The sequence below is a fragment of the Anolis carolinensis genome, chromosome 2, assembly GCF_035594765.1.
Source record: "Anolis carolinensis isolate JA03-04 chromosome 2, rAnoCar3.1.pri, whole genome shotgun sequence".
Lineage (NCBI taxonomy): Eukaryota > Metazoa > Chordata > Lepidosauria > Squamata > Dactyloidae > Anolis > Anolis carolinensis.
Window position 1 is genome coordinate 171,730,720 of NC_085842.1, and position 27,135 is coordinate 171,757,854.

General features: G+C 39.8%; 1 protein-coding gene across 2 annotated transcripts in view; it reads left to right on the forward strand.

The window, feature by feature from the left end:
- Positions 1–318: 318 nt before the first annotated feature.
- The window catches only part of dctn2 (dynactin subunit 2), a 48,042-nt gene continuing 21,225 nt past the window's right edge, over positions 319–27,135 (forward strand). Inside the window, exons 1-2 of one of the 2 annotated variants that reach the window (XM_003223642.4) lie at positions 319–476; positions 4,511–4,579. In XM_003223642.4, coding sequence (XP_003223690.1) covers positions 441–476; positions 4,511–4,579 — 105 coding nt within the window. In that variant the 5' untranslated portion in view covers positions 319–440. Of the gene's footprint in view, positions 477–3,880; positions 3,986–4,510; positions 4,580–27,135 lie in introns of those variants that run through there. The other variant, XM_016995224.2, reaches the window with a different exon arrangement.

Below are 27,135 nucleotides of genomic sequence, written 5' to 3' on the forward strand. Positions count from 1 at the left end.
ATTTTATGGCAGTATAGAAGGGGCCTTAGGGCTCTTCCACACAGCCATATAACCCAGAATATCAAGGCAGATAATCCACAATATCTGCTTTGAACTGGATTATATGAATCCATGCTGCCATATCATCCAATTCAATGTGGATTTTATGCAGCTGTGGAAGGGACCACAGCGTCAAACTGCTGGCGGATTAAATATCTATCAAGGTGACCAATGGCCAGCTGAGAAGGCTGACAAAGCGGTGACGTCAGCATTCATGCTTCTTCCCAAGCCACAATGCGCAACTGCTTCCCTCTCCTGGCGACTACAGCTCCCAGAAGGCACCGCGCGCTCGAGGACTGCCTTTCTGTTCTCCCGTTGCCTGCTTCCTCTCGCGAGACTTGAGTGGTCTTCTTGCCCTCGGCCGGCCTTAGAGCATCCAGCCCGTCGCGCTTTCCCTGGCCATGGCTGACCCCAAGTACGCGGACCTGCCCGGCATTGTGAGTGGCGAGTGAGGCCGGGCGAGGTCTGGGAGGGAGGCAGGCTGAGGGGCCTGAAGGCTGGAGAAAGGGAGGAAAGGGTGTGGTCGGGTGTGGTGCCTGGGTTCTGTGGATGGAAGGGAAGGGATGGCTGAGGAGCAGGAGGCAGGCTCTTTTAGGGCCACATTAGGATCCTAACGGGAGGCCTCTACAGCAGGCCTCCTCCAACTGCAGCCTACAACTCCCAGAAGCCCCAGCTAGCTTGTTCAGTGGTCAAGAATTCTGGGAGTTGGAGGCCCAAACAGCTGGAGGCTCGCAGTAGAGGAGGCCTGCTCAGCATTGTGGAACTGGTGCAGTTTGACATCACTTTCCCTGTCAGGACTCAGTGCGCTGGAATCATGGGAGTTGCAGTTTGGTGAGGCACCAACCCTCTTTGGAATGGAAGGATGAAGGCCCAGTGAAACTTACATCTCTTCTGATTCCATAGCATTGAGCCATGGCAGTTCAAGTGGCGTCAAACTGCATTCATTTTGCAGTGTAGATGCATCCTACCGGTAGGTCGAAGGCTGTCATGGCCAGAATCACTGGGTTGCTGTGAGTTTTCCAGGCTGTATGGCCATGTTCCAGAAGCATTCTCTCCTGGCGTTTCGGCCACATCTATGGCAGGCATCCTCAGAGGTTGTGAGGTCTGTTGGAAACTAGGCCAGTGAGGTTTATATATCTGTGGAAAGTCCAGATTGGGAGAAAGAACCTTGTCTGTTTGTGGAAAGTGTGAATGTTACAATTGATCACCTTGATTAGCATTGGATAGCCTGGCAGCTACAAAGCCTGGCTGCTTCCTGCTTGGGGGAATCTTTTGTTCAGAGGTGTTAGCTGCCCCTGATTGATTCATGTCTGGGATTCCCATTTTCTGAGTGTTGTTTTTTATTTACAGTCCTGATTTAGAATTTTAAATACTGATAGCTAGATTTTGTTCATTTTCATGGTTTCCTCCTTTCTGTTGAAATTGTCCACATGCTTGTGGATTTCAGTGGCTTCTGTGTAGTCTGACATGATGGTTGTCAGAGTGGTCCAGCATTTCTGTGGTCTCAAATAATATTCTGTGTCCGGGTTGGTTCATCAAGTTCTCTGCTATGGCTGACTTCTTTGATTGAATTAAGGCCCTTCCACATAGCCATATAACCCAGAATATCAAGGCAGATAATCCGCAATATCTGCTTTGAACTGGAATATCTGAGTCCACACTGCCATATAATCCAGTTCAGTGTGGATTTTATACAGTTGTGTGGAAAGGGCCATAGTCTGCAGTGCCTTTTGTGTTATTTCATTTGTGTTTGGCTGCTGCACACACAGAATATTATTTGGATTGACTTACTTTAGCAGGAATAAAGAAAGCCCCTCCTTCTCCTCCATTAGATCCAGAGGGTAACATCTGGCGAGACACACTCTCTCAGCCTCAAAGGTAGGCAATAGTGAACCTCTTCGGAACAAATCTTACAAAGAAAACCCTTTAATGGGGTGCCTTGTGGTTGACAGTAAACCAAAAATGACCTGAAGGCATGCAACAACAATTCCATGGCCACCACTGTCACATGTCCCCCAGGAAAAAATCCAGGCCCCTTCTAAACTGCCATATAATCCAAATTATCAAAATAGATCATCCACATTACCTGCGTCGAACTGGATTATATGTGCCCACACTGCCATATAATTCAGTTCAAAGCAGATAATCTGGATTTTATATGGCAGTGTAGGAGGGGCCTTAGTTCAAAGCAGATCATGTGGATCATCTGATTTGATTATCTGGATTGTATAGCAATGTAGAAGGGGCCTAAGTAGAATTTTGTAGTAGCATACAAACAAAGGCCCCTTCTACACTGCCATATAATCCAGATTATCAAAGCAGATAATTCACATTGTCTGCTTTGAATTGGGATGCCAGTACACATTAAATATATATCAGTATAAATAAATGTTTCAGATGTTTTAGGTTGCAACTGCCTCTCCCTATACCCCCAGTGCTCTTTGATTTCATCCACCAAGTAACAGTTTCATTTGCCAAATGACACCTTGATCCTTAACATCAGTCATTATTAGTATTGTAGTGAAACCCTGTTTACAGTGCCCACCCAAAATAAGCTAATTTCCCTCCACTTCTCAGCAGGGTGACCTAAAAGGAGGGTTTGCAGTAGGAGAGAGGATCAGACTGAATGCACAATGAGATATCTATGGAACTTTAACATGGAGAAAAAGGGACTCTTGACTCTAGCTGAATGTAGTAGAGCATGAAATGTGACCTTCTTGCAAATCATGTCAAAAATTTCATGTCAAAATTAGTGTCAGTTTTCCCCCCCAGCATAGCCAGTTTTGCAGGATAATAGAATATTGCAGCACAGCAGTGGCTGGAGAGATGGGTATTCCACATCCCTGGTTTAAGGGGAGCCAAAGTACAGTCTTATTATGGTGAATTTCAGAGATTATTGGCAATCTTCAAGTGTTCTATGAAATAATAAAGAAAAGAGTGTCTTTCAGGAAGTGAAGATTTCCCTTTTTTTCTTAGTAACTGAGAGTCGCAGCTGATCTCGCACACAAGAAAACACACATAGAGCACTAGTTATTTCCTCAAGAGATTGGATTTATATCATTCTCCACCACTTCCTTAAGGGTAATAATCTTACCTGTGTAGTTTGGCTACAGCTGAATTGTCATACATGTTATGCATAAAAGGAAATGGCCATTGCTGGAAACAGAGGCACGGCAAAGATTGATATTCTACTAAAAGCTAGCTCAGGTGATTTGAAGACTGCTTCTGGTGTTGGCAGGGAATGGGATGGAATTGTGCACATATTGTGCATTTAGATCAGGCATGGGCAAACTTTGGCCCTCCAGGTGTTTTGGACTTCAACTCCCACAATTCCTAACAGCTGTTAGGCTGTTAGGAATTGTGGTAGTTGAAGTCCAAATAACCTGGAGGACCAAAGTTTACCCATCCCTGATTTAGGTGCATATTGTACATTGATATCAGTGCAGAAAACACTCATCTCAAGCTCAGCATCCTGCTACTCACAGCAGTCTATACTGAGTCTCTGTATAACTTCTTCCAATAGCTGGTGCTCAATATTCATGAAAGCCATCTGAGGCCTGGGGATTTGAGGGCTATATGGGCAACTGAGAATGACATTCTTATATACCCTGGCAACATTTGTACACTTGACTTGTGATACTGATGTAGCCTCTTGGTATTTGGTGAAGGTTTGCATGTAGAATGTCCCAGTCTTCATTCCTGGTATCAATGTTTAAAAAGATCAAGGAGCCATACCAAAAAAGACTTTGGAGAACCAACAACCATCCAGAGTAAACACTACTGGACTAGATGGATAAATACTGTAGAGTTAACTCATATAAAGAAGTCCTTTATATTTCAGGCATTGAAGTAATAATGATGATAAAAAAAGAATCACATGAACCTGAGGCAGAGACTACAGAGCGGCTCTGGGCGATGTACTGGCAGGCATCAAGGCTTGAAAGGGGTAGAATTTACAACTTTTTGGTCTGTGCATGTTTCTTCCAAGACACTACAATCTGTTCCTTGTTAAATGTGCAGAAACATTATCCTGGAGATGGACAGATCTTCTCTGTGTCTACCCTAGTGTGGTATTTTTAAATACTTTTTTCTTTGAGACAATACTTGTTTTGATGTCAGTTCTGTAGGCTTGTGATCTGGGTGTTAGAATATTGGACACTGTGGTGTCTTCTATTGGAGGAGGACTGTCTCTGAACAAACTGAGATTTTAGACTGCAGGCTTCTGCCCAACAGTGCTTTGTTCAGGTGATGATTCTGGCTTAGGCAGAAAGTTCACCCTTCCCTATGTTAATATATATACTGTATATATTTGGCTGGAGTTACACTTAAAAATGTACCTGTTCCGACTTGCAAACAAATTCAATTTACGGACAAACCTACAGAACCTCTCCTGTTCATAACTTGGGGGGGGGGGTTGCCTGTATTCATATTTCATATCTTTGACTTCATTAGATTACCTTTGTGTTTCCAGGCCAGGAATGAGCCGGATGTCTATGAAACAAGTGATCTGCCTGAAGATGATCAAGCGGAATTTGATGCGGTAAGGTCATAATGTCAGCTGCTTATTTCATAGCATTTTGATTATTTTTTGTGGATATGATAACAACTCAATCAATTTCTAAAATTTCTTTATTTAGCCAAATTAATGTATGTTTCCTTGTAGACTGGACCATGGAAAAGGGAAGAAGTTGGTAGCTTAAATCTTTGTTAAAAGGAATTAGAATAGTGAATCATTCTTAAACTAAATGAAACTAAAAACCATCAAGCAAATGTTGGTAAAATGCTGAAACTTGTAAAAAAAACAAAAACAAAACTGCTCACAAGAGCTGCTGTCATTATTTCCTAATTACATCCCATAAGATAATTCTAAACTCTAGATATTCCAAGGAGGACTCTTTCTGTTTTAAATAATACTTCTCTAAGTTGAGAGAAGATGTTAAAGAATTGGTAGAAGACTTGATTAGATTTGAAATCTTTTGAATTTGATCTTATTCCCGCTTCTCAAGAATTTCACCTTTGACTAAGTACACAGACCTTATGGGTATATGATATTTTTAAAGTTGTTGAATTTAGATCATTTTATCTTCAAAATACAAAGGTCCTGTTAGAGTGCCTTGAACTTTTTGGTGAAAAAATCCCAACAAACTTATCCTGTGCTGGCATTCATTTCCTTTGGTTCTAGAGCCTTTGCTGAACTGAACAGGAAACACCAGGCATGTGCTTATGGTGGATGCAGGAAACCACTGATAATCACAAACTTTATTAAAACAAACAACTTCTATTAGAAGTTACCACGGAGTCTCCTGTAGGACCTAGAAAATTCCTACAGAGGTATTCTCTCCAGGAATTTGCCAGCATGACCCCATGGTAACTTCAAGAGAAAACATACCATAGACCCCCCCAGGAATATAGATCATTCCTAGAGATGATACATTTTGTCAGATGTGGCAGGTGAAACTAAGGATACTGGTCCCATGGGCATACTGTATTATATAGGATTACATTATAAGCTTTTTCTTGAACACTAGTTTTATGGTAATGCTCATTCTGTTATCTGGGTGTTTTTTCAAGTGAAATTTATTTTTTAACATCAGGCTGTCTCTAATGAAGTCCAAATCTACTAAATGAAAAATGTTTCCAGTCATGATGAAGGATAGTTGCTATCAATGCTATGCATTACGCGCACGGAATTGTATAGAAAACCTTTATTTGTATAAAGTTCTTGCTGTATCTGTGGCGCACCTGATTTTATGAAAATGTGGGAATTTTTGAATACACTTTTTAAAGGAAGGTACTTAAACATAGGAGAAGGATATTATGCAGACCTGCAAATTTTTCAGCTACTTCCCTTTTTTGCCTGCATCTTATTTTTTCTTGCCTATTAGGAATAACACAACCCCACACCCCATCTTCTGTACCTATACCCAAGTCTTCTAACTATCAAGCAGTTTTAAAAGAAATAGCCATGTTGGCCTCTTGCAGAATAAAAGAGAAAGAAGACAGAAGGAGAAATACAAAGAAAACACATGTGGCTTTCAAATTAACTCATTTTTATTTTGGCATGAACTTTTATGGATATAAACCGACTTCTTCAAATGCAGTATAATGTAAATCTGAGCTCATAAGTCTATGTCGGCCCAGTTTACTACCATAGGCCATACAACCAACTCATACAACTTTGTGAACTCCAGTTGGCTTCTGTAAATTAATATGGATGTTTGTTCAGATTTTATGTCATTATATAATTTTTGTCTATGTTGATTTAATGTATCGATGTTAGGCTTAATTCACTGATGTTAGGTTTTGTTTGATGTTAGGTTTTAATTGCTGTTTTCATGTGTGGGGTTTTGCTGGGATTTTATGTAGGTATTTGTCTGTTTTTTGAAGACATTGAATGTTTGCCGTTGTATGTTGGAATCCACCCTGAGTCCCTTTGGGGAGATAGGGTGGAATAGAAATAAAGTTTCATTATTATGAAAATCTGCACCTGAAAGTACTGCATCTGAAGAAGTGGGTGTATGTATATCCACAATAACTATAATAAAAACCAGTTAATTTTCAAGCTACTGCCACATTTTTCCCCCCCCCCTCTTCTTTCTTTATATATTACTGTATTATGAAACAGTTTCCCTTTGCTATGACAAGGAAAAATCAGTTTGATCCCACCTTAAACACATTCAATTTTGTCTAATTCTAGAAGCTAAGGAATACATATGAGAACCTCCAGACAGGTCTAGTAAAGAGTCCTGTGTGAAATCATAGAAAGAGAGCTGTAGCTGCTGGTCAGAATAGAATAGATTGTATTGGACTAGATTAACCCATGGTCTGACTCACCAAGATAAGGCGGCTTCCTGTGTTTCCCATTAACACTTTATGCGCTTCAGGAAGAGCGATTTAGGACTGTGTCTGTTGCCTGGTCCCAGTTTTAGAAGGCCAGGGTACAACATCAGGAGTGATACAATCACAAGTGGGCTCAAAGTAACTTTAGCTCAAAGTTACAGTAACTGTGTACTTCCACCTCTTCATTTGCCTGTGGTAATCATTGCTTAATTTGTCTGTGGTAATCATTGCTCAGTTTATTACAGTCATAGACCAGCATAAGGATACACCAACATTCAAGCATCATGATAAAACAGAGATGGGATAAATGCAGTCAACAGCCCATACAAGACTCTGCAAAACTATTTCGGTGACTCCCAAGGACCCAATATTTTTTTTATTTACTCTTTTTTTTGGCAGCTTTGGCTGGGGGGTTTGAAAACAGGAACTTAACATCCAGTTGATTTTTTGTTTAGCCGTAGTTTCGTGCTGTTTTTTTTTCTAAAGCTTAAAAGGCAGGGACTGGTGTTATAGTAGGTAGAGCATGCATTCCTTTAAAGCCAATCCCTGCAGTAAATCCATCATGCTTTGTTTTGCGAATCCTACTGCATCCTGGATTGAGTAGGCCATGTATGCCATCATGCTGCTCATATAGCATCATCGAAGATACATTAGCTTTCCATATAATCTGAATTCACCCATTGTTACATTTTCTTGTTCAGAAAGTATGCAGTAGTTTCATTGTCCTCACTACGTGATGTCGTTTTTCAAATGCAGATTATTGCTTCTGTAGTGATCTATAGCAGCTTGTTTGTCTGAGTATAATGAGAGGTAGAAAAATGTGGTAGCTTTGCAAAAAGTTTTAAGGGAAATAGTTTCAGTTGTCATTTTGAAAAAGTAGGGTGTGTGCATGTGTGTAAATGTACACTGCTGAATGGGGAAAATATGCCAATAATGCCATTTGAAGGTTCCTGGGTATCTGTGTGGCATTTTTGGTGTAATGCTGTAGTAGAGTTTATGAACGTCCAGATAAGATGGATTGCACTCTCCAGCACTGGCTAGGGTGACTACGAATAACAGGAACTGTAGTTCAGCATAATCTGTAGGGACAGAAGTTCCCCAGTCTTGTGTTATAGGGCCAGATGGCCGAACACACCTTTAGGGGCAGAATTACACATTTGGCAATGGACATGAAATGATTCTGCCCTCAAGGTAAAAAGCAATGTGATAAGAGTTGGCGTTTTAACCTTTCCACTCTTGTCACTTTTTTTCTGTAATACGTACAGACTGAATCTGCAGGATTCCTCTAGTAAGAGATTTAGACATACAATTTGCCATTGGAAGGTTTATTATATTGACGGAATTTTTAAAATAATTTTTATTAAGTTTATCATAGAACAGTCTTAAGTAAACAATGAACTGCTGTTACACATACACATTTTATGTAATATAGCATTGCACCTTCTTCTTCCTAGTTCACACTGTTTTATATTGTCTATTCATCTCTCTAGAATGTTTTTCCTTTCCCCTCTCCAACCCCGACCCTGCACCCATACCACACTTGCCTCTTTATCTTTAACCACGAACACGACTTTCTTAGTATCTGTACAATATTTACATAGACTTCACTTCTTTTTTCCCATTCCATGTAGCTTTCTTTTTAATTTCTTCTTTCTTATCCTCCTGCACATAATCTCAAGTTAGACATGCTATAATGTCCAATTGGACCTGATCAAAGAAATAATTATTCCAGTTTTCCATATTCCATTGTTTGTGATATTTTAAATAATTTCTCCATTTTCTTTATTGTTTTTCCCAGAAAATTATTGGCTTTGATGAAATTGTGACATTTGTTTTGGTTTTCATTTGCTTAGGTTAGAGCATAAAGAAATCATTGCCACATTGAGACCCCAGCACTTGAGTGTTCCAAGGTCTACCAGTTTCTGATAGAATTTTAGCAGCTGAAATGATCTTGTCTGAATTTTTAACTTTTTGTTTAGGATTCTACAGAATGAATATCCAAAATTTTGTGATCAGTTAAAGCAGGGATAGGGAAAGTGCATTTTGTAGCCTGAAAAATCCCTGCCTTTGAGCCAAAAAGGCTTCCAGGGTGGCTTATGAAAGAATTACTTTGACAGCTCCCTGCTCTCATGCTTACAAGCTAAATAAACCATGACACACAAAGAAAATGGAATGGCAGTTGAGCATAGGATAATAACATTACAAAATAATTATGAGAAATATGGTCTATAAATTGTGAAGACTGTTAAAATGGAAATCACCTTTCCCCATAAACTCCCATATTAAATAAAACTCTTTTTAAAATAAAAAATTAGGAAAACTACCCCAATAAATTAAAAGAGTTTAAAGATCTAAGGGCATAATTTTGCAGTCATGGGCTAAGTCAAAGCCCTTAAATTATTATTAACTGTCTTCATCTTTCAGGAAAGATGTCTGTAAGGAGATGAAGGTCTCTTCATAGAGATCTCACAATTTTGTAGGCTTGTGGAAGAGATGGATATGGGTATTGTTGATCCCATCTCCAACAATGGAGGGAAATATACATCAACCCTGGAACTAGTTTTCCTTCAGCACTTTCTTTACCTTTGTCAGAATGAATAATTGGAAGCAGTGGTATTGTCTGTCTTCTTCCTTCGCAACTTTACAATTAGTCTGTTAATCAATTAAAATATTGTAAATTGGGTTATATGGCCAGTATACAATTTGTTTCCTGAATAAATGACTGTATCTTCCTTCTATGGAATTATCTGAACTCTTTCTTCCTGCCCATACTCATGTTTTCTTAATTCAAGCTCAAATGCTGTATATCTTACTTCCTTCTGCATTATTTATGTGCTATTGGTGTCCTTTTTTCTGGTATCATTAAAATAATAATTTTTACTATTTTTTTTAAACAAAATAAAATTTCAGCTGAAATTGGGTTCTTTAGCCAGAAAAGAGTATCAGAGGTTTGGAGGGGCCAGTTGATTCAGTGGAGCCCAAGCATAACATATATGACCAACGTGTTACAAGATTTCCACCATTGGGCTACAGCTAAGAAGATTCGAGATCACATCCCTACATGGCCATGAAGCCCTTTGATTGACCTTGGCCATATAACTGTCTTCCATGGTTCCCTGTGTGTGTGTGTGTGTGTGTGTATGTATGTATGTTCTTTCAGTTGGATGACAACTTAAGGTGATTTGACAAATTTAATAGGAATTTATGAAACAAGAAATTCTCTGATATCATTTTGCCAGTTCCTTCCTTTTATATAAATCTTGTAGTCCATGGTATTCATTGGAAGTCTCTCATCCAAGTACTAACTTGGCTGATCCTACTTATTATCAGACACGATTTCTACTTCACAAGAATTTGGTAATCATGTAATCTGGGGTGTGCCACTTTTTGCTCTTTGGGCATGAAAGCAGGATGCTAATATGATAACTAATGATCATAGATGTTTCATCATTCTTAGTCTAGGATTCAAAGGAGATGCACACAAATGGGGAGATAGGTATTTTTGTAGCACAAGTGTTGTTTTCTGGTTTCAGTTGACCATTTTTCTAAAGTGAAGAGACAAATTGCTTCTTAAACTGAAATTCGACTTTTTTCTGTTTGAAAGGGAAACATGGTTTTCTTTCAAGCAATCACATCACTTTTCTTCTTTCAGAGAGAATTTTCCGTCATTTCTGGCACTGGCTTTCCAACTACTTGATATATGGATCAGTTAGCTAAAAGCAAGGCTTCAGAATGATTCAGTAACTTTGTTTTTCTTAGAGATTTATCAAGGTGATTACTAAAAAAAGTATGTATATGCCTTCAAGTTGCCTCTGGACTTGGCTATTCGTTCACTAATACGATTATCAGGTGAAATTTTACTTATGTTTAGGTGTACAGTACTCAGAATTGTAGGTTTACAAACAGCATATTTCATATTAGTGATAGATGAATCTTAGCTTGACTTAGAATTGACCCTGGCAAACCATACTGTCTCTTTTGTGTCTTGTGCCTACAAGTCACTTGCCAACTTGCAGGGACTCCGTGAATTTCACAAGGTATCTTAGGTATTCTCAGAGGTGGTTTTGCCAGTTCCTTTCGCTGGAATAAAGCCTACAGTATTATGCTGACCAGGGCTAACCCTGCTGAGCTTCCAAGACCAGGTAGGATCTGTGTCTTTCGAGTATTTATTCATCCAGAAATCAAGACATTTCTTTTCCCAAGTTCAGTTTGGGAATTTCGTCTTGTTTGCTTTTCTAATGACTACCATGGAAATACATGAATTCCTCCTCTATGAATAAATCTATTGTTTATACATGTATGTGCAGATCACATTGAATGTGGAGTAATGTATGTCCATCATTGTTATTGATCAGACATCAGATCTCCAAAGAGTTGCTTTTTTTTTGTACTGCAACTCTCAAAATTCCCCAGCCTACCTGGTCATGCTTGCCACAATGAACATGAAACTCGTGGTTAGAATCTCAGGAAAAGTCTTTTAAGTTCGTGCCTGGAATCAAGGGGCCTGCTTTGTCTTTCCTTTTTGTACAGCTCTGTTCTGGTAGTCTTTTGAGTATGTGGTAGACCCTTGCAAAACCCGTACATGTTTATTTGCATATTGCAGCCAGCTAGTCACAGGCATTTACTGCAAGCCCACTTCATTAAGCATTAAAATCTAAAGTAATGTGCCAAAAACCATTTTATGAATATGACAGTGAGTGCATATAATTGGTTATAATCCAGGATCTATATATGCAGTTACGTAAGTGCTTTTCTCACTGTTGCTGTATCTCCAATGACTGTGAGCATAAGCCCAGACAACATGTTGTCATTATGGATATTGTTGATGGCATTAGATCAGAATAACTATTTTGAGAATATAATTTGCCATCTTTGGGACCCCTACTGTTTAGAATGTGAATCTTGTTGAGTGAAATTGAATTGCCCTGCTATTCTAAGATCCTATAGGAAGACTGGGATTTTCTTTTAAGGATGAAAAATTATGTCTTTTATTTTTCTGGAGAAATGCTATTAATGCAGCATACAAATGCAGAGCCTGGAGAACATGAGACCTTTAAAGCATTCGCAGTTAACCTTTGCGTTTGACATATCCCCAACCAGTATGTTCATTGGTCCTGATGCCTGGTGATAGCGGAACTACCATCCACCATATTTGGGGAGCCCAAATTGAGAATAGGAGCTCTATATAGATTTGATATTGATAACTTTAGTTATAGTGGCATTGGGTAAGATTATTTTCCCTGTAACTCCTCTAAATATGTACAGGCAGTTCCCAAGTTACAAACATCAGTTTACTAATGACTTATAGTTAAGAACGAGGGTGAGATAACAGGAAGTGAGAAAGATCTTCCCCCAGGAAGGGACATTCACTCCTGAAAGAATGATCATGGGGAAAAACGTATGTCCACTGAAGCTTTATCACCAGTCCTTGTTTCTACAACAAGCTATTTTTTTTTTCAAAATCAAATTATCATAGGGGCAGAAAGTGAGGGGGAATCTTCTGAACACGGGCACAGATAGTAAAACAAACATTACAGGGGTGATGTTTGTGCTATCCAAAGCTAAGATTCTGCAAGATTTGTTCTGTTATGAGAATCCATGGTTTACTGTGATGTGCAGTTATAGCCATGTTGAATCAAAGCAGATAATGTTGGACCAGATGGACTGGCTCCAAGGTTCATATTCATTTGGTCGGAGTTACTGTTTTCTGTAGTAGCTGACCATATGTTTCTGGGAAGCTTTAAAACCGAACATGAAGTCATCAGCCTGATCCTGTTTCCCTAACATCTGGAGATCAGAAATACGCTGTCCCTGAATTTCCATCTTGCTATTATGCTTAATATATCCCTTAATAAACCTGTCCCCCTGTTATTTTTTTTTCTAATCTTTAAAAAAAATTGAAGTCAATGGCTTTTTCTGTGTTGTCGGGCTGTTTTGAAACCTCTTTCTTAATTATGCAGCATTGCTATGTTCAGTGCAGAAAATTGGACCTACAGATACTCACATGCTTTTTAAAAAAAACATGAAGTGCTTCCTTTTCTCTGCCCTGGTCTTACCATTGGCTTACATTGAAGGGCAACTCTGCCTTTTGGTATTGTGAGCATGTACCATTCTTAATTTGAAAAATTTCCATAAACATGTCTCCCTTCAAGGTTTCCTTCTGCATTCTGTCAAAGTATTTACCATGCAGGTTTATTTTAGGTGTGATAGCTGTTCATATTGGAGTGCTGATTGGAGTTTATCACTTGCATTTTCCACCCGCTGTTTCATCCATGGGTCCCTCAAACTCTCTGTTGAGGTGAATAGTTTGTTCTTCTGCTCCCACCAATGACAGTGACACCCCATAAACTGGTGTATTTATGTATGCCCTTAAAAGCTTTGCTGTGGGTTGTACAGAAGATATGTGGTCTTTCTATGCAGGTTGTACTGCTGACAGAAATTTCATGAGATACATTAAGTCTCATAGTAATGGGGAGCATGAGGAATTTTTAAAAACCCACATTTTCTTATCAGTGCTGAAAAAACAGTCACAACATCACTTCCCTTATATTGTTTTAGAAAAATCCCCTTCCACCTGTTAATCTGTTAACATTTGATGGTGAGGATTTGAAATATGTTAATCCTTTCTTTATGGATGGGATGCAGATATTCTGCACTGGAAGCTCTACAGATTTTGTGTCAAGTGAATTTAAATTGTACAGTCAACATAATTTGCATAACTATATAATTAACCTTGATTTTTTAAAAATACAGTTGCATTTGCTTTTTACGGATCAAAACTAAATCTAGTACTGTATTAGAGTTTGCAGCCCATAATAGCAGCATGGCCTAGCAAGAGATGCATGTGTGTGTGTGTGTATGTGTGTACGGTATATTGGAAGTTATGTGTACAAGTTTCTCATTCTTGAAAGATTGATTTATTTCTGCCCATCGAGGTGGGTTTCAAATGATCCTTGTACATACATGTCCCCTGTTTTTTTGTTAGCAAAGATAAGCCATGTTCCATCCATCCTAAAAATGAAAGTGGGAGGAAGATCAAAGGAGTTCATATAGAAGAAGCCTCATACGTGAGAATGCATGCATGTCCTCATCTACAAGCAAATGGTGCCGTGTCATAGAAGTGAGGGATTTTTAGTGATGCAGGCTTTCTATTATTTTATTTTTGTAGATTCAAAAAAATGCATGGAAAACTCAAAAAGATTTGCTTCATATTTCAAAAAGAGGACAGGGCAGCTATCATTTTTAAAAAGGATTTGCACAAGCACACAGGTGGATAGGAATAAAACAGCTGTATAGATGAGCTGCAAAGAAAGGCATAGGTTTGCTCTTAGATTTGCTATCTGATGTGGAGAATGAATGATCATTTTGGTGTTGCTGAACTATATTGATCAGTATCCTTGATTGTTTGCCATACATCTTGGAATAATAATAATAATTTATTTATATCCTGCCCTATCTCCCTGTGGGGACTCAGAGTGGTTGCCAGCAAACAAAGGCAAACATTCAATGCCCATAACAAAGACAATAACCATAAAATTTAAACAAAAATCACAAATTAATTTACAACACCAGGCATTATATGACATGAAGTTAAAATTGAGCAATTAAGAACACACATTAAATTATTATAGTTAAAAAGCCAGCCTAGCCAAGTGTCATACCCATTCCAATCTCTGTCCCGTTTTGATCTCTTTGGGAAAGGAGTTCCACAGGTGTGGGATGAACACTGAGAAGGCCCCTGCTCTTGTTTCCACCAATTGTGCTTGAGACAAGGGTGGGACCGAGAGCCGAGCCTCCTCTGCTAATTGAAGAGCTCAGATAGGCTTATTCAAGGAAATGCGGTTCGCTAGACAGTCTGGCCCCGAACGGCTTAGGGCTTTAAAGTAATAACCAGCACTTTGTATTTATCCCAGAAGTAAACTGGCAGCCAGTGAAGCTGCCGCAACATGGGAGTGGTTTTCTCCCTATGCGAAGCCCCAGTTAGTAGCCTGGCTGCTAATCTCTGTACCAGTTGAAGCTTCCGAAGTATCTTCAAAGGCAGCCCCATGTAGAGCATGTTGGAGTAATCCAAACAGGATGTGACTAAGGCAGTGGTTCTCAACCTTTGGGTCCCCAGGTGTTTTGGCCTTCAACTCCCTGAAATCCTAACAGCTGGCAAACTGGCTGGGATTTCTGGAAGTTGTAGGCCAAAATACCTGGGGACCCACAGGTTGAGAACCTCTGGACAAAGGCATGGACTACCATGGCCAGATCTGTCGTCTCAAGGTATGGATGCAGCTGGCACACAAGTTTTAATTGTGCAAAGGTACTCCTGGCTACTGCTGACATCTGAAGTTCCAGGGTCAATGGTGAATCTAGGATCACCAGCTAGCTGCGAATCTGTGTCTTCAGGAGGAGTGCAACCTCATCCAGCACAGGCTGTAACCCTATACCCTGATCTGCCTTGCAACTGACCAGGGGTACCTTTGTCTTGTCAGGATTCAATTTCAGTTTGTTAGCTTTCATCCAGTCCATCACTAATGACAGACACCAGTTTAGGACCAGGATGGCATCCTTGTCTTTTGGTGGAAAGGAGTAATAGAGTTGGGTGTCATCTCCATATATGTGACACCCAACTCCAAAACTCCAGATGATCGCACTCAGTGGTTTAATGTAGATATTGAACAACATGGGATACAAGATAGAACCCTATGGGACCCCACAGGCCAGGGGGTCGAACAGGAGTCCTCCAGCCCCACCTTCTGGGTATGATTCTCCAAGAAGGAACAGAGCCACTGTAAAACACTTCTTCCTAATCCCATCCCAGAAAGATGACCCAGAAGGATACCATGATTAATGGCATCAAACAACGCTGAGAGGTCCAGGGGAATCAACAGGGACACACTCCCCCTGTCTAGCTTACTTCATGGATCATCTACCAAGGTGACCAATGCTGTCTCTGTTCCATAACCAGGCCTGAAACCAGATTGAAATGAAGCTAGATAATCTGTTTCATCCAAAAAAATTTGGAGCTGAGAGGCCACCACCTTCTCCAGAACTTCACCCGAAAAGGGGAGATTTGAAACTGGCCAGTAGTTGACCAATTGAGTGTGGTCAAGTGCTGGTTTCTTTAATAGAAGTCTTACTATTGTATCCTTGAAGCTAATTGGCATTGCATTTTGTGCCAAGGAGACATTCAACAGCACCTTCACCCACTCTGCCAGTCTCCCCCTGGCCTGCTTGATTAGCCAGAAAGGGCAAGGGTCCAGAGAACAGGTGGTCCCCTTCATCTCTCCCAAGACCTTATCCACGTCATCAGGCTGCAAAAATCCTCACCTCTGGTTATAATTACTGCAATCTATAGCACTATCACTGCAAGTGGTGCTGTACAAGTAAAGGGACAGCAAAATAGTTTCCTGTCCTCAGACTTCCAATCTAATTACGACGTGACACAAAGAGAGAAAGGGGTGATAGTCCAACAGATGCTGCCTTTCCTTTTCTCCCTCCAGGGCACTGGCAATCCGGTTTCCCAGAACCATGTTAGATACCAAAGAATCTGTTCTGTTTGTGTAAATCTGAATCTGCTCCAATTTCAGAATAGAAGGAATGTGTGTTGGGTTCAAGATCCATTTTTTTTAAGAGAGAAAATGCGTATCATTGGTGGATCTGAACTCTTTCTGTACCTACCCTTTATTTCATGGTATAGTTCTTTATGTAACTTCCTCTCTTAACTGAATTCAGTTCTAGTATTGATATTGAGCTGATGAGAGGGGTGTCTTGGGGAGAAACAAACCATGAGCTGGAGAAAGATTCAGTTCTCTTTACCTGTTTGTCCATTCCACTCTAAATACTGGATCTACTTCCAACCTTGCTGTATGTATATATATTTTTTGAAAGACCTAGCTGGGAGGAATTGTCTTTTAATGTTCACACCTGCCTTAACAAGCAGAAGATGAAATAGCAACCCTGTTGTCTGGACTGGCTTATTTCAGGTCACAAGTATGGGCATATATGTTTTGAATGTTTTTCAACATCATGACAAAACTAGAAAGAAACATTTGGGTCTGGTTTCCTTCCCAGCATAATAATTGGCTGGATTTTCTGTTTCTGAAGACACACTCAGACTTGTAAACCCCCAGCTGGCTACTCTCCTGTTGCTCTCTGGGTAGCAAGTGATCCCTTGAGTTATTCCTAAGAGGCTAGACTCAAAATGGAAGGGAAACGTAGGGGGTAAATATAAAAGAGCTCTTCCCGCAATTGTGTTTTGCTGTACTGGCTGGGACTGATGGAAATTGTAGTCTGAGCGGTCCCCAGGTTGTTGCTATGCCTCATGCAGTGAAATATCATGGACCAACTCTGCTCTCACACAGGACATCAAGGGTTAGTTAATCTCATCTGCTCCACTTTCCTGATCGAATCTACACTGCCTTATATCCTAGGATCTGATCCCAGGTTATCTGCTTATCCTAGATTATCTGGTAGTGTAGACTCATATAATCAAAGCAGATAGTCTGGGATCAGATCCTGGGATATAGTTCAGTGTAGATCCAGCATAACACAGCTGAGGCTCTCCTTGTTTACATACCACCACAGAACTTTCCAAATATTTAATGTTGGTAACACATCATCATTTTGTGACACATTAATTGAGTTTTACTAACAAACTGGAGGCTTAACCAACTCCTTATAAGAGATATAGACATACATAAATTGTAATAACTAAATGTATGGGACACAACATATCTTGTGAAAACCTTTCATTTGTATTTTTAAAATATATGATTTGTAAAGATAACACATATTTCCAAGATTTTTGTCATTTCTTGCTATGTTCGTGCAATACGCCTACACACAGTTTGGAAAGCTCTGTGCTAGCAGGTTGAATTGTCTATGTGATTCTAAATGGGTGATCTTACCATTGAGATTTGTCATTGCCCATCGTGAAAACAAATGAGGGAGACTGGATTCCACCTTAAAAGCTCACAAAATACTCAAAATATCTCTGCAGTGGGAGAGGAAGACGGCGGCTCTGGAGACAGATGTAGGTTTAAAGAAAAAGATTTAAAGAGGCTGACAATAAAGATGTCCAGATGAAAAATTGGGAGTGGGCACCTGTCTCAGATTGGTGATGGCATGAAGGTTTCATCATGTAAATGGTTCTGTCATTGTTGAAAGTAGGTCATCAGGAGTCTGGGCTGAATAACCATACAGGCTGGTAGCATGACATCTTTTATTCCCCACAAAGCTAAGGGTTTGAATAGGGAGATGGCTTTTTTGACAGTCACTTGATGGTAATTATAAAGCTTTATAAGCTAGCAATTGTTTACAACAACACCACAATTTTCTGCAGTTTTGAAACCCCCCAGAAACAGTGTACCATTTTTATTTTTAAGGCATCAGCTATTTTTTAATCTTTAACAAGGATGGATAAAAATCAGTGATTTTTTAAAAATAGAAATCCAATCAAAGATTTTTTTTAAAAAAATACTGTCTGGATTTTCCATGAAACAAGCTCTGAGGCCCCTTCTACACAGCTGAATAAAATCCCACATTTTCTGCTTTGAACTGGAATATATGGCAGTGCAGACTCAGATATCCCAGTTTAAAGCAGATATTGTGGGATTTTCTGCCTTGATGTTCTGAGTTATATGACTGTGTGGAAGGGCCCGTAGATATATATTAATTGGTCCCTTGTGTAGAGAAGTGCCTGTCACTGCCAAGAGAAGCCTATCAGCATTTCCATTATCAATGCTCTGTGGTGATGATCAGAATCTGAAGCCTGTAAGCACTTTTGGCACAGAAGTAATTGCTGTTCATGATTATCTTTGGGTTCCAGGCATGTAGTTGAAGAAATAGGGGAAACTATTTAACAGCTGTGCAGTATCAAGCAACTTTTCTCATCTTGCAATTGAATAATGCCCTCTCTAAACCCAATAGCATTCTTGCTGTAGGACCCAATTACTAGCAAGAAACATTCTGAGGTTTCTTTTGAGGCATGATTGTACTGTGTTGTACTGAATGGTATTATAAATATAAGTGTCAGGTACCCTTAGGGGAAATGTGTGTCTACTGCTAATATAAATTGGTAACACTGGGGTAGTCAGCTAGTTTGTCTGTAATAGACGGAGGAGAGAGTGTTGCAGCCAATTTACATGTCATGGTTGTTTGTCTGTGATGTGGTTTGTATATCAATGCCTAGATGTGAGGGGATTCTAAAATATAAAACAAACGTATCTGTGGAATAGCAAGATACACATTCTGTTCATCTCGGAGTTCAGAAATGTCTGAACGATCCCTGTTCTGCTTATTGTTTTGTATCCTAATTACTGATTGTGGTTCTTGAATTAACTTCTTCACCCTCTTTACAGTGTTCCCAAGGATTCTATAGTCAGCTTATCTCCAGAGCAGGCCTGTACAGTCTGTGGCCCTCCAGGTGTTTAGGGCTTCAACTCGAAGAAGCTGTAGCCAGTTTGTCCAATGGTCAGGAATTCTTGGAGCTGAAGTCCAAATCCCCTGGAGGGCTGTAGGTTGTGCCAGCCTGCTCTAGAACAATGATTCCCAAATGCTAGTCATCCAGATACTTTGGACTTCAACTCCTAGAAGTCTCAACCACCTTTGCCAGTGAGCAGGGATTCTGGGAACTGAAGTCCAAAACACCTAGAAAGCCAGAATTTGGGAAACACTGTTTTGGAGTTCTAGATATGAATGTGCCAGGTATTGAATCTGGGACCTTGGGCAAGCAAACTTCATGCTCTATGAAAGGGCTGCGACTCTTTCACAGTTGATAATAAGTTCACACATTGAACTTATTCTGAAATCAATTACAATCTCATATGAAATTCCCTGAAAAATCTATATATTGACTGAAGGCCAGTTTATACATACAGAGATCTATTTTCAAAATCTCTGACAATTGACCATGTTGGCTGTGCCTGGTGGGAATTGTAGACTAATACAGTGTTTCTCAGACTCTGCTTTTCTAGGTGTTTTGGACTTCAGCTTCCAGAAATCCCAGCCATCTTACCAGCTGTTAGGAATTGTTGGAGCTGAAGTCCAAAACACCTAGAAAAGCAGAGTCTGAGAAACACTGGTCTAATATCTTGAGGGTGTACTACCTGTTTTCTTACCTATGGCTAAACAATATTATCGCTGAAAGCATGTGTGAATTTTATGTAGAAGGACAATGGTGTTCTGTATGTTTCATGCTAACCTGACATTCTGTTTTATTCTACACAGGAAGGTTGCGGAGAGCTGGTTTTGAGCATCCCCGCCTTTTGTCTGCTTAGTTCTTTGGTCTTTTAGTCATATTTAAGCTGTTCTTAGTCTCTGACATGTTAATTTTGTTACTGAATTTTAAATAATATTTTAAATAGCATCTTCTGTGACTCTAAGATAACTTCTTATAGTGTGGCCCATAAATGCAGTAAATAAATTAGCAAGGTTTGTTCCATCATAGTAATCCAAAAGTAATGTGACGTGACGGATACACTCAAAAGTATCATTGTATTAAGCAGAGCTTCAAGGGTACTGCCAAATTCTGTTTGACAAGCCAGGTGTTTCTCAGGTGGGCTCCAAAGCATGAACTGATGAAGTTGAGTGAACTTTCTCAGATGAATTATGGGAATTTTGATTATTTCTTGGGAACATTGGAAGTTGCCTTATTCTGAGTCAGACCTTTGGTCAATCTAGGTTATTAACAATAGAAATTGCATATAACAATAACCAAGGATTATACAGAATTCTGGATTATGGAGAATCCCAACTCCCCACCCCAAACAGCTCAGGCATGTTTTTAGTCATGATACCTGCATGCTATCAGCCCTTGGTGCCTAACAGTAAACAAGGAAAGTATTTACCTTAGAGACCGTGGTATGGCGGGATGTGATATCTTTAATCTAAAATAACACTTTCTTCCAAATGACATATTGTTTTTGTTTTTTGCTGTCAAACTGACTTTGATTTATGGTAACCCTGGTCAGATCCTATGGACTCTGGGGTGTGCCTTTCTTGGTCAAATTGGAAACCCTATGATGAGGCATTTCAAACTGTCTTATATAAAATAGAATAGAATAACTTTATTGTTATTGTCCAACGAAATTAAATGTTTTCCCTAGCACCCCACAAAACAACACACCCATCCTCCGCACTTATATACAACACTTGATTTCTTCAGTCTACTGTATCATAAGAAACCTTTAATCCTTCCAATTTTAGCACTACAGTGGCCAAAACATTGGCCTTGCCTGGCTAGGGTTTCTGGAGAAGAAGTTTCAAACAACTAGAAAGTAAAGGATTTCTCACTTTTTGGTATATAGATAGGTGGGAGCCATTTGGACTGTGAAGAGGTGCTGTGTGTTTTTCATAAATGACCTGTGTTGAATGTCAAATCCAATTTAAAAAAAATCTTACATAGATATACACTTAACACGGACTGCCCACCAAGTGATATTGGACGACATCTCCTACCTCCCTAGCTGACATAGAACCTACTGTAAAGTTGGATTATTTGACAGAGGACCCAGTGAGGGAGGGAGCTGTCCTGCTTGTGTTGCTAACCTCCTTTCATAGACAAAAAAATAGTCATGTGACAAGAAGCAAAAGTTACGTTTCTGCTTGGGAACGTATTTTAAAACACTAAAGACTCAGCATGAAATGACATCAATCTGTGTTGTGCTGTGTGCTGGTTTTAGATCTAGGGATGTCTCAGCACTATTAAGTGTTAAGAGTCCTGTTTGAGAGATAATGGATTATTGGCACTGGCATAGCTTTGTGTATTCCAATTCAGTGCCAAAGTAACTCCTCCAATGCTGGAGCATTGCTTACATATTTTCAAGCATTTCTTAGCAGGTCCTGACTAAAAATATGCCTGGGTTTTTTTTTTTTTTGGTTTTTTTTTTGTGGTCGGGGAAAACAAATTCTCCAATTCTCAGGCAGTGGAACACTACACCTAGCTCACCATTTTGTGATTGTGCAGAACCATGTACTATGTGACACTTAAGCACATGCACACACACGCAAATTTAATGGTACATTCTTCCTGGTCCTGGGGAGCGGAGGATGCATGAATCCAGGAGCATGGCTGGGTGGCTATGGGGATCTCTTGCTCCTCACCAGTAGGCCTGGCTGATAGGTGCAAGTACAGGAGGTGGGAGAGTTCTAAGTTGATAAAATGAAATGCACCACTTCAGATGAAAGATAGAGAATACCACTTTGAATTTTGATTTCGCTACTCTCATTTTCCCAATTTACCTCTTTCTATAATATGACTTGACAGTGTCATAGTGCATTACTGTTGAGGCTATATGTTGTTATGGTGAAGGCATTTGTGCATGTTTTAATGTTGCCTTTTTAATGTCGTGTCATCATGAAGGCTACCAGGATTTCTGATCCAGCTCTATTAACAGTGGCATTTCTGTACCTCATTTACAGCTTTTTCCTTTGCAGCTGCCTCCAGAGATGCATTGAGATTTGGGAAATTTTCCTAATAACTGTTTTAACTGTGTTTGTGTTGAACTGTTGCACATTTGAACTTACCTGAGTTTTCCTAATGCTCTTCCCCCCTCACTTTTCACATCACCTTGCCTGGACACTAGTTTGCACAAGTAAGACCATTAAAATGCTTCTATTTTTTCCCTTCTGCATGCTTTTAGAATTTTTGTGTCTGCATGTGGATATATCTGCACTTTTCTCTTCAATTAATTCATTTTAAAATCCGTGTTTTTAATGCTTGGGGCAAAGAGGAAAATTTAAACATGATTAACCAAGAAATGATTTTGATATATATGAAGTGATTCTATGATTTTGTGGCACTGTTGTCTTTCATCAGGTTGTTGCACAGAAGACTAATAAGTTAGAAAGTTTAGATTTGTGGGAAAATCTCCTCCTCTCACTAAAAATAGGGAAATTCATTTACTTCACGCTGCTAAATCAAAGGAAAAGGTTCCTTTCCAATCTTATAGAGAGGACACACAGTGAAATAAGATGGTCAGATAGATCCAGTGGAACCGTATTTCTGGCTTCCTGGGAGGTATGGTTTGCATATTGAGGGCCAACCTCAGGAAGTCATCTCTTCTCCCATTCAGTGTAAATTCTACTTTCTTTACTCTTGTCAGCTTTAATCCAGACATAGCTTAGCATCTCTAATGATGTCTTGCTGTACACCATAGAGCACATGGTACCTGTCTTATCTAGAGCTTGAAACCATGGTTAAATGTGGGTCTGCAGTCCTAGGCCAACACTGACACGGCACTACATCATATTTTAAGCTGACAAGGGAAAGGATAGGTGGATTTGTACTGGAGAAGAGAACAGAGCAGTCTTCTGGAAAGCTAGCTGACTGGCTTACCAAATGCAAACCCTTTACCAGGAAAATGTCAGGTATTTTAATTTTATCTTCAAGCTATGCCTCCATAGGATTATTCATTTTGTTAGCTAACATCCTTCAAATGAAAAAAAAATAGTAAGATCTTAGTGGTAAATTCCTGGCCTTCGCTCTTCTATTACGTTAGCCTAAAGCACACACATATCTTCTGGTGAACGTAAATATGTTTGAAATATCACATCACTTTTTAAAATTGTGAATTGCCTTATAATTTAGGCAGGATGTCAGTCATTCTCATCAATCTCTTATAAACCAAGATCAACACTTCCACTTCTGTGAAAACTAAAAGTGAGCGAAGAAGCAAAAGGGATCAGAGTAACAAATTAGCCAAAGAATTGAGCTACTCCAGGTACCAAACCTGTTGAAAGTATAACAACCTGCCATTATATGTAAGAATAGATCACTGGAGGTGGGCGCTGGGGGAGAGAAGCAGAAATCTAATTAGAATATTGCTCTTCCTGTAAGTCTTTCTCAACCAGCTGATCTGTAAGCTGCTTTTGTGGTCCTTCTGTGTTCCTCTATCAAATCAGGGCTGGAAAAATCCCAAGCACTGGATTTTAAAAGATGTCAGTAATTGGCAGTGAGCTTTCAAAATTTGAAAAGCTTCTATTTCTAAACCTGTGTGGTGCTGCTTCTCTACAAATTTTTCTAGTGCATTTAAATTTTGAAATACTTTTTTTTAGCTCTGCTTTTCTGGAGGATCATTTCACGCAAATGTGTTATGGAAGGGTTGTGGATACTTTGGGGGAGAGGGGTAATTGCATTATCAATCTACGGGTAGTTTTGTCATTGTTTTTGTTAGGACTATAATAAAATAAAATTAAAGAATGAATATAATATTAAAAAAATAATAGATGGGCAGGATTTGGACAAAATAAAGCATTTTTTCTAGATTTCAGCAGAATAGCAAACCACAGATTTAAATTCTCTGTTTGAACTGGCAAGTTTAAAAAGTATTTGTTTAAATGTGGTCTAACTGTACTTGTTGTGAATGTCATCTCAATGTCTAGATGGCACATGTGCCCTCTCAGTCCCCTTTCGGTGTCCTGGAGGTAGACGTTGGCCTCGCCTTTGTTTTCTTTTCAACTAAACCTCTGCCAAAGACATGTCTGTCCTCAGTCACATGGCTTCTTGTTCACTTGCCTCTCAGTTTGGTGTAAGTGCAGAAGCATAACACAGCATTGTTCTCCTGCTACATTGAATGCTTTGCTGAAGGCTGTACTATATTCATTTTTTAAATTAATTTATATCCTGTTTTGCTCCCAAGTAGGACTCATAAGGACAGAGCCAAGCATCCTAATATCGGTGTCAATGCTTTCCAGACAACACCAAAATACTGTGATTTTGCTCACATTATCCTTTTCAGCTGATGTCAAGGAGGGTTTCCCAATAAGGAAATACCAATTGGTATCAGTCGAAAATGTATGCCCACTGAACAAAGGGTAATTTGGATCCCCATCAAACTCAATCTAATGGGCTGCTTAAGAGCGTTCCATTGATTTCAGTTTTTGGATACCGTTTTTGTGGCACATCTCTCCAAATGTTTTTAGGCCATTAATCACCTAGAAGATCCCGTCTCTGCTCTCATTTTTCGTAGTGATTTCCAGCCCACCTCATTATTCTAGTATCTCATAGGACTAACATACTAAACGGTAAAAAGAATTAGCTTTGAAGGAGCTAAACTAGATGTTGCTAGTTTCTGTGCCCTGCCCAGCCCAGTTAAGTGAAGAAGCAAAACTTTCCATATATTTGAGCTTCTTTCTTCTTTACCTTCCAATTCTGAACTCATTGACTTGCTCCTCATTACCCAGCCTGCAAATTGTCCCTGGTGGTGAACAATTTAGGATTGTATCTAGCTAGTTGGAAATTGGGGAGGGAATCCTGTCAAAGCAAACTAACAAACCTAATTTTGATAAACCAAAGGCTTCCTTTACCCTGACAGTAAATTAATGCTGACTTTAGATAGACCAGTAGATAGACAGATGGATGGAAAGATAAAGAGATAGTTGGATAGCTGGATGGAAGTAAATCATTATTTCATCAGTATGAAGCTTATGCTTCTCCTTTGACCTTTCCACAGTGTAGTGCATTCATGTTTTAAGAAATGCATCCTAGGATGTCCTTTCCTTTGGTTTTTTTAATTTTTTAAAAAAAGGTAATCAAGGGTAAAGAAAACTCTACACATTGGTGAGATGATGCTATTTCTGCATTGGAGGAAATAGACCAAGAAGCAATCCAGTTAATGCCACCTTGGGCTCTTTGCAGCTTTAGACTTATGAACTGCAGTGGGAATTGCGCAATGAGTGTCATTCCATCAACAGCTCTCCCTTGCCTTCAAGCATACCTGTTGGCAGGAGGGAAAGTAGAGCAATTAAAGCATGCCCCTGCACGTTCCTTACTTCCTTTGGTGTTTGCTTTTCATCCCCTCCAGAACCATATATACTTTTCAGCTTATGAGGTGACTCTTTTCCCAAGTACATGCACGCAGGGGAGAGCATTCTTCCTCTGGATTTCTTCCTCCCACTCCTGTTTTCCATAATTACCTCCAGACACCTCTTTAGAAGTCTGGGCCCATTTGCAATTGATGTAGCAAGCTGCTATCTGGAAACTGCAGCAAAACACATTTTTTGCCTATTAATTATTGAAGGTCAGATCCACTGTTGGCATGGCAGCCTAGAAATGGGATGTGTTTAGGAAGCCTTAGGAGTGCAGTAGTCCTAGCTACAATGCCAGGTATGAGGAGGAGGAAGCAGACTGCAATGCTCTCTCAATCTCCTTGCCATAACTATCATGTTGGCCACCTTGCCTGTGACTCTCTCTCTCCTGCTGCCCATGCATGCACCCACAGCAGCTTCACTTCCTGCTGTCATTTTAACCTAATAACCACTTTGGCAGCCTTGCATGGCACATAGCAAAAGCATCCCTTCATTTTCTCGCCTTCTGGAAAAAAAAACAAAAAACACCCTTAGCTGTGAACCTCCTAGAGGTCCCACCAAAGGCATTGGCAATTTAAACCCACTCAGAAAAAAGAGGAGGGAGAGTGTCAAACATGGGAGAAGTGGGTTTCCTTATGGGGCAGATATGTTTGAACTTTTGGTGTGTAGTGCATGTGACAACCTTCTAATACAAATTTTGTCTTTTCTTCCCTACCTCTCCCCTTCTCCCCTCTTCTACCTCCTTCTTAACTCCCCCCCCCCCCTGCATTTTTCCATCTGTGGTGGAAACGCAAGGAGCTGGTAAGAAGCCTCGTCTTCCGTCTGCTTTGATATTTGTGCTGAGAATAGAATCTGCTAACCTCTTGTCTTTGCCAAATCTTGCTGCTCAGGAGCGGTGCGGGGAAGGGAAGTTTTCTTATATGACTGCAAATGTTTGGTGCTGGCCAACCGCATTTTGCCGCCAAGGCAAACCATCCTAATTCCTTTTTCTCCATTCAACAAGCTAATTGGCTGATGCTTTAGCACCATTTCTTTTCATTCTAAATCCACTATCTTGGTCTGTTTAATTATAGGGTCAGTCTTGGTAGAAATTTGACTATGGGATGTTGTTCTCTCCTGATTTCTTATAGGGTAGCTTTTTTTTTAACCATAATGAATGTTAGATAATCCAGAATGCAGCACCATTTTATCCTCATAAATCTTTTTGAGCCAGTTTCATTTTCAGCAAAGCATTTTGGAATAGAAGGCAGAGCCCTTCCAGATCAAATTGGACCTCCAATCACTGTAGTCAGCCAATATACTAGGGAGGAATTTGTAAGCAGGAAATTAATGTAGTAACCCTCCCCTGCTCATGTCCACCTACTGCTGGCTCTTATCTTTTCAGCATTGATATTTTTCTTTGCTTCCTCCACTACTCATAATAGAGAAGGGGTTCCAACTGGCATAGGCAAACTTTGGACC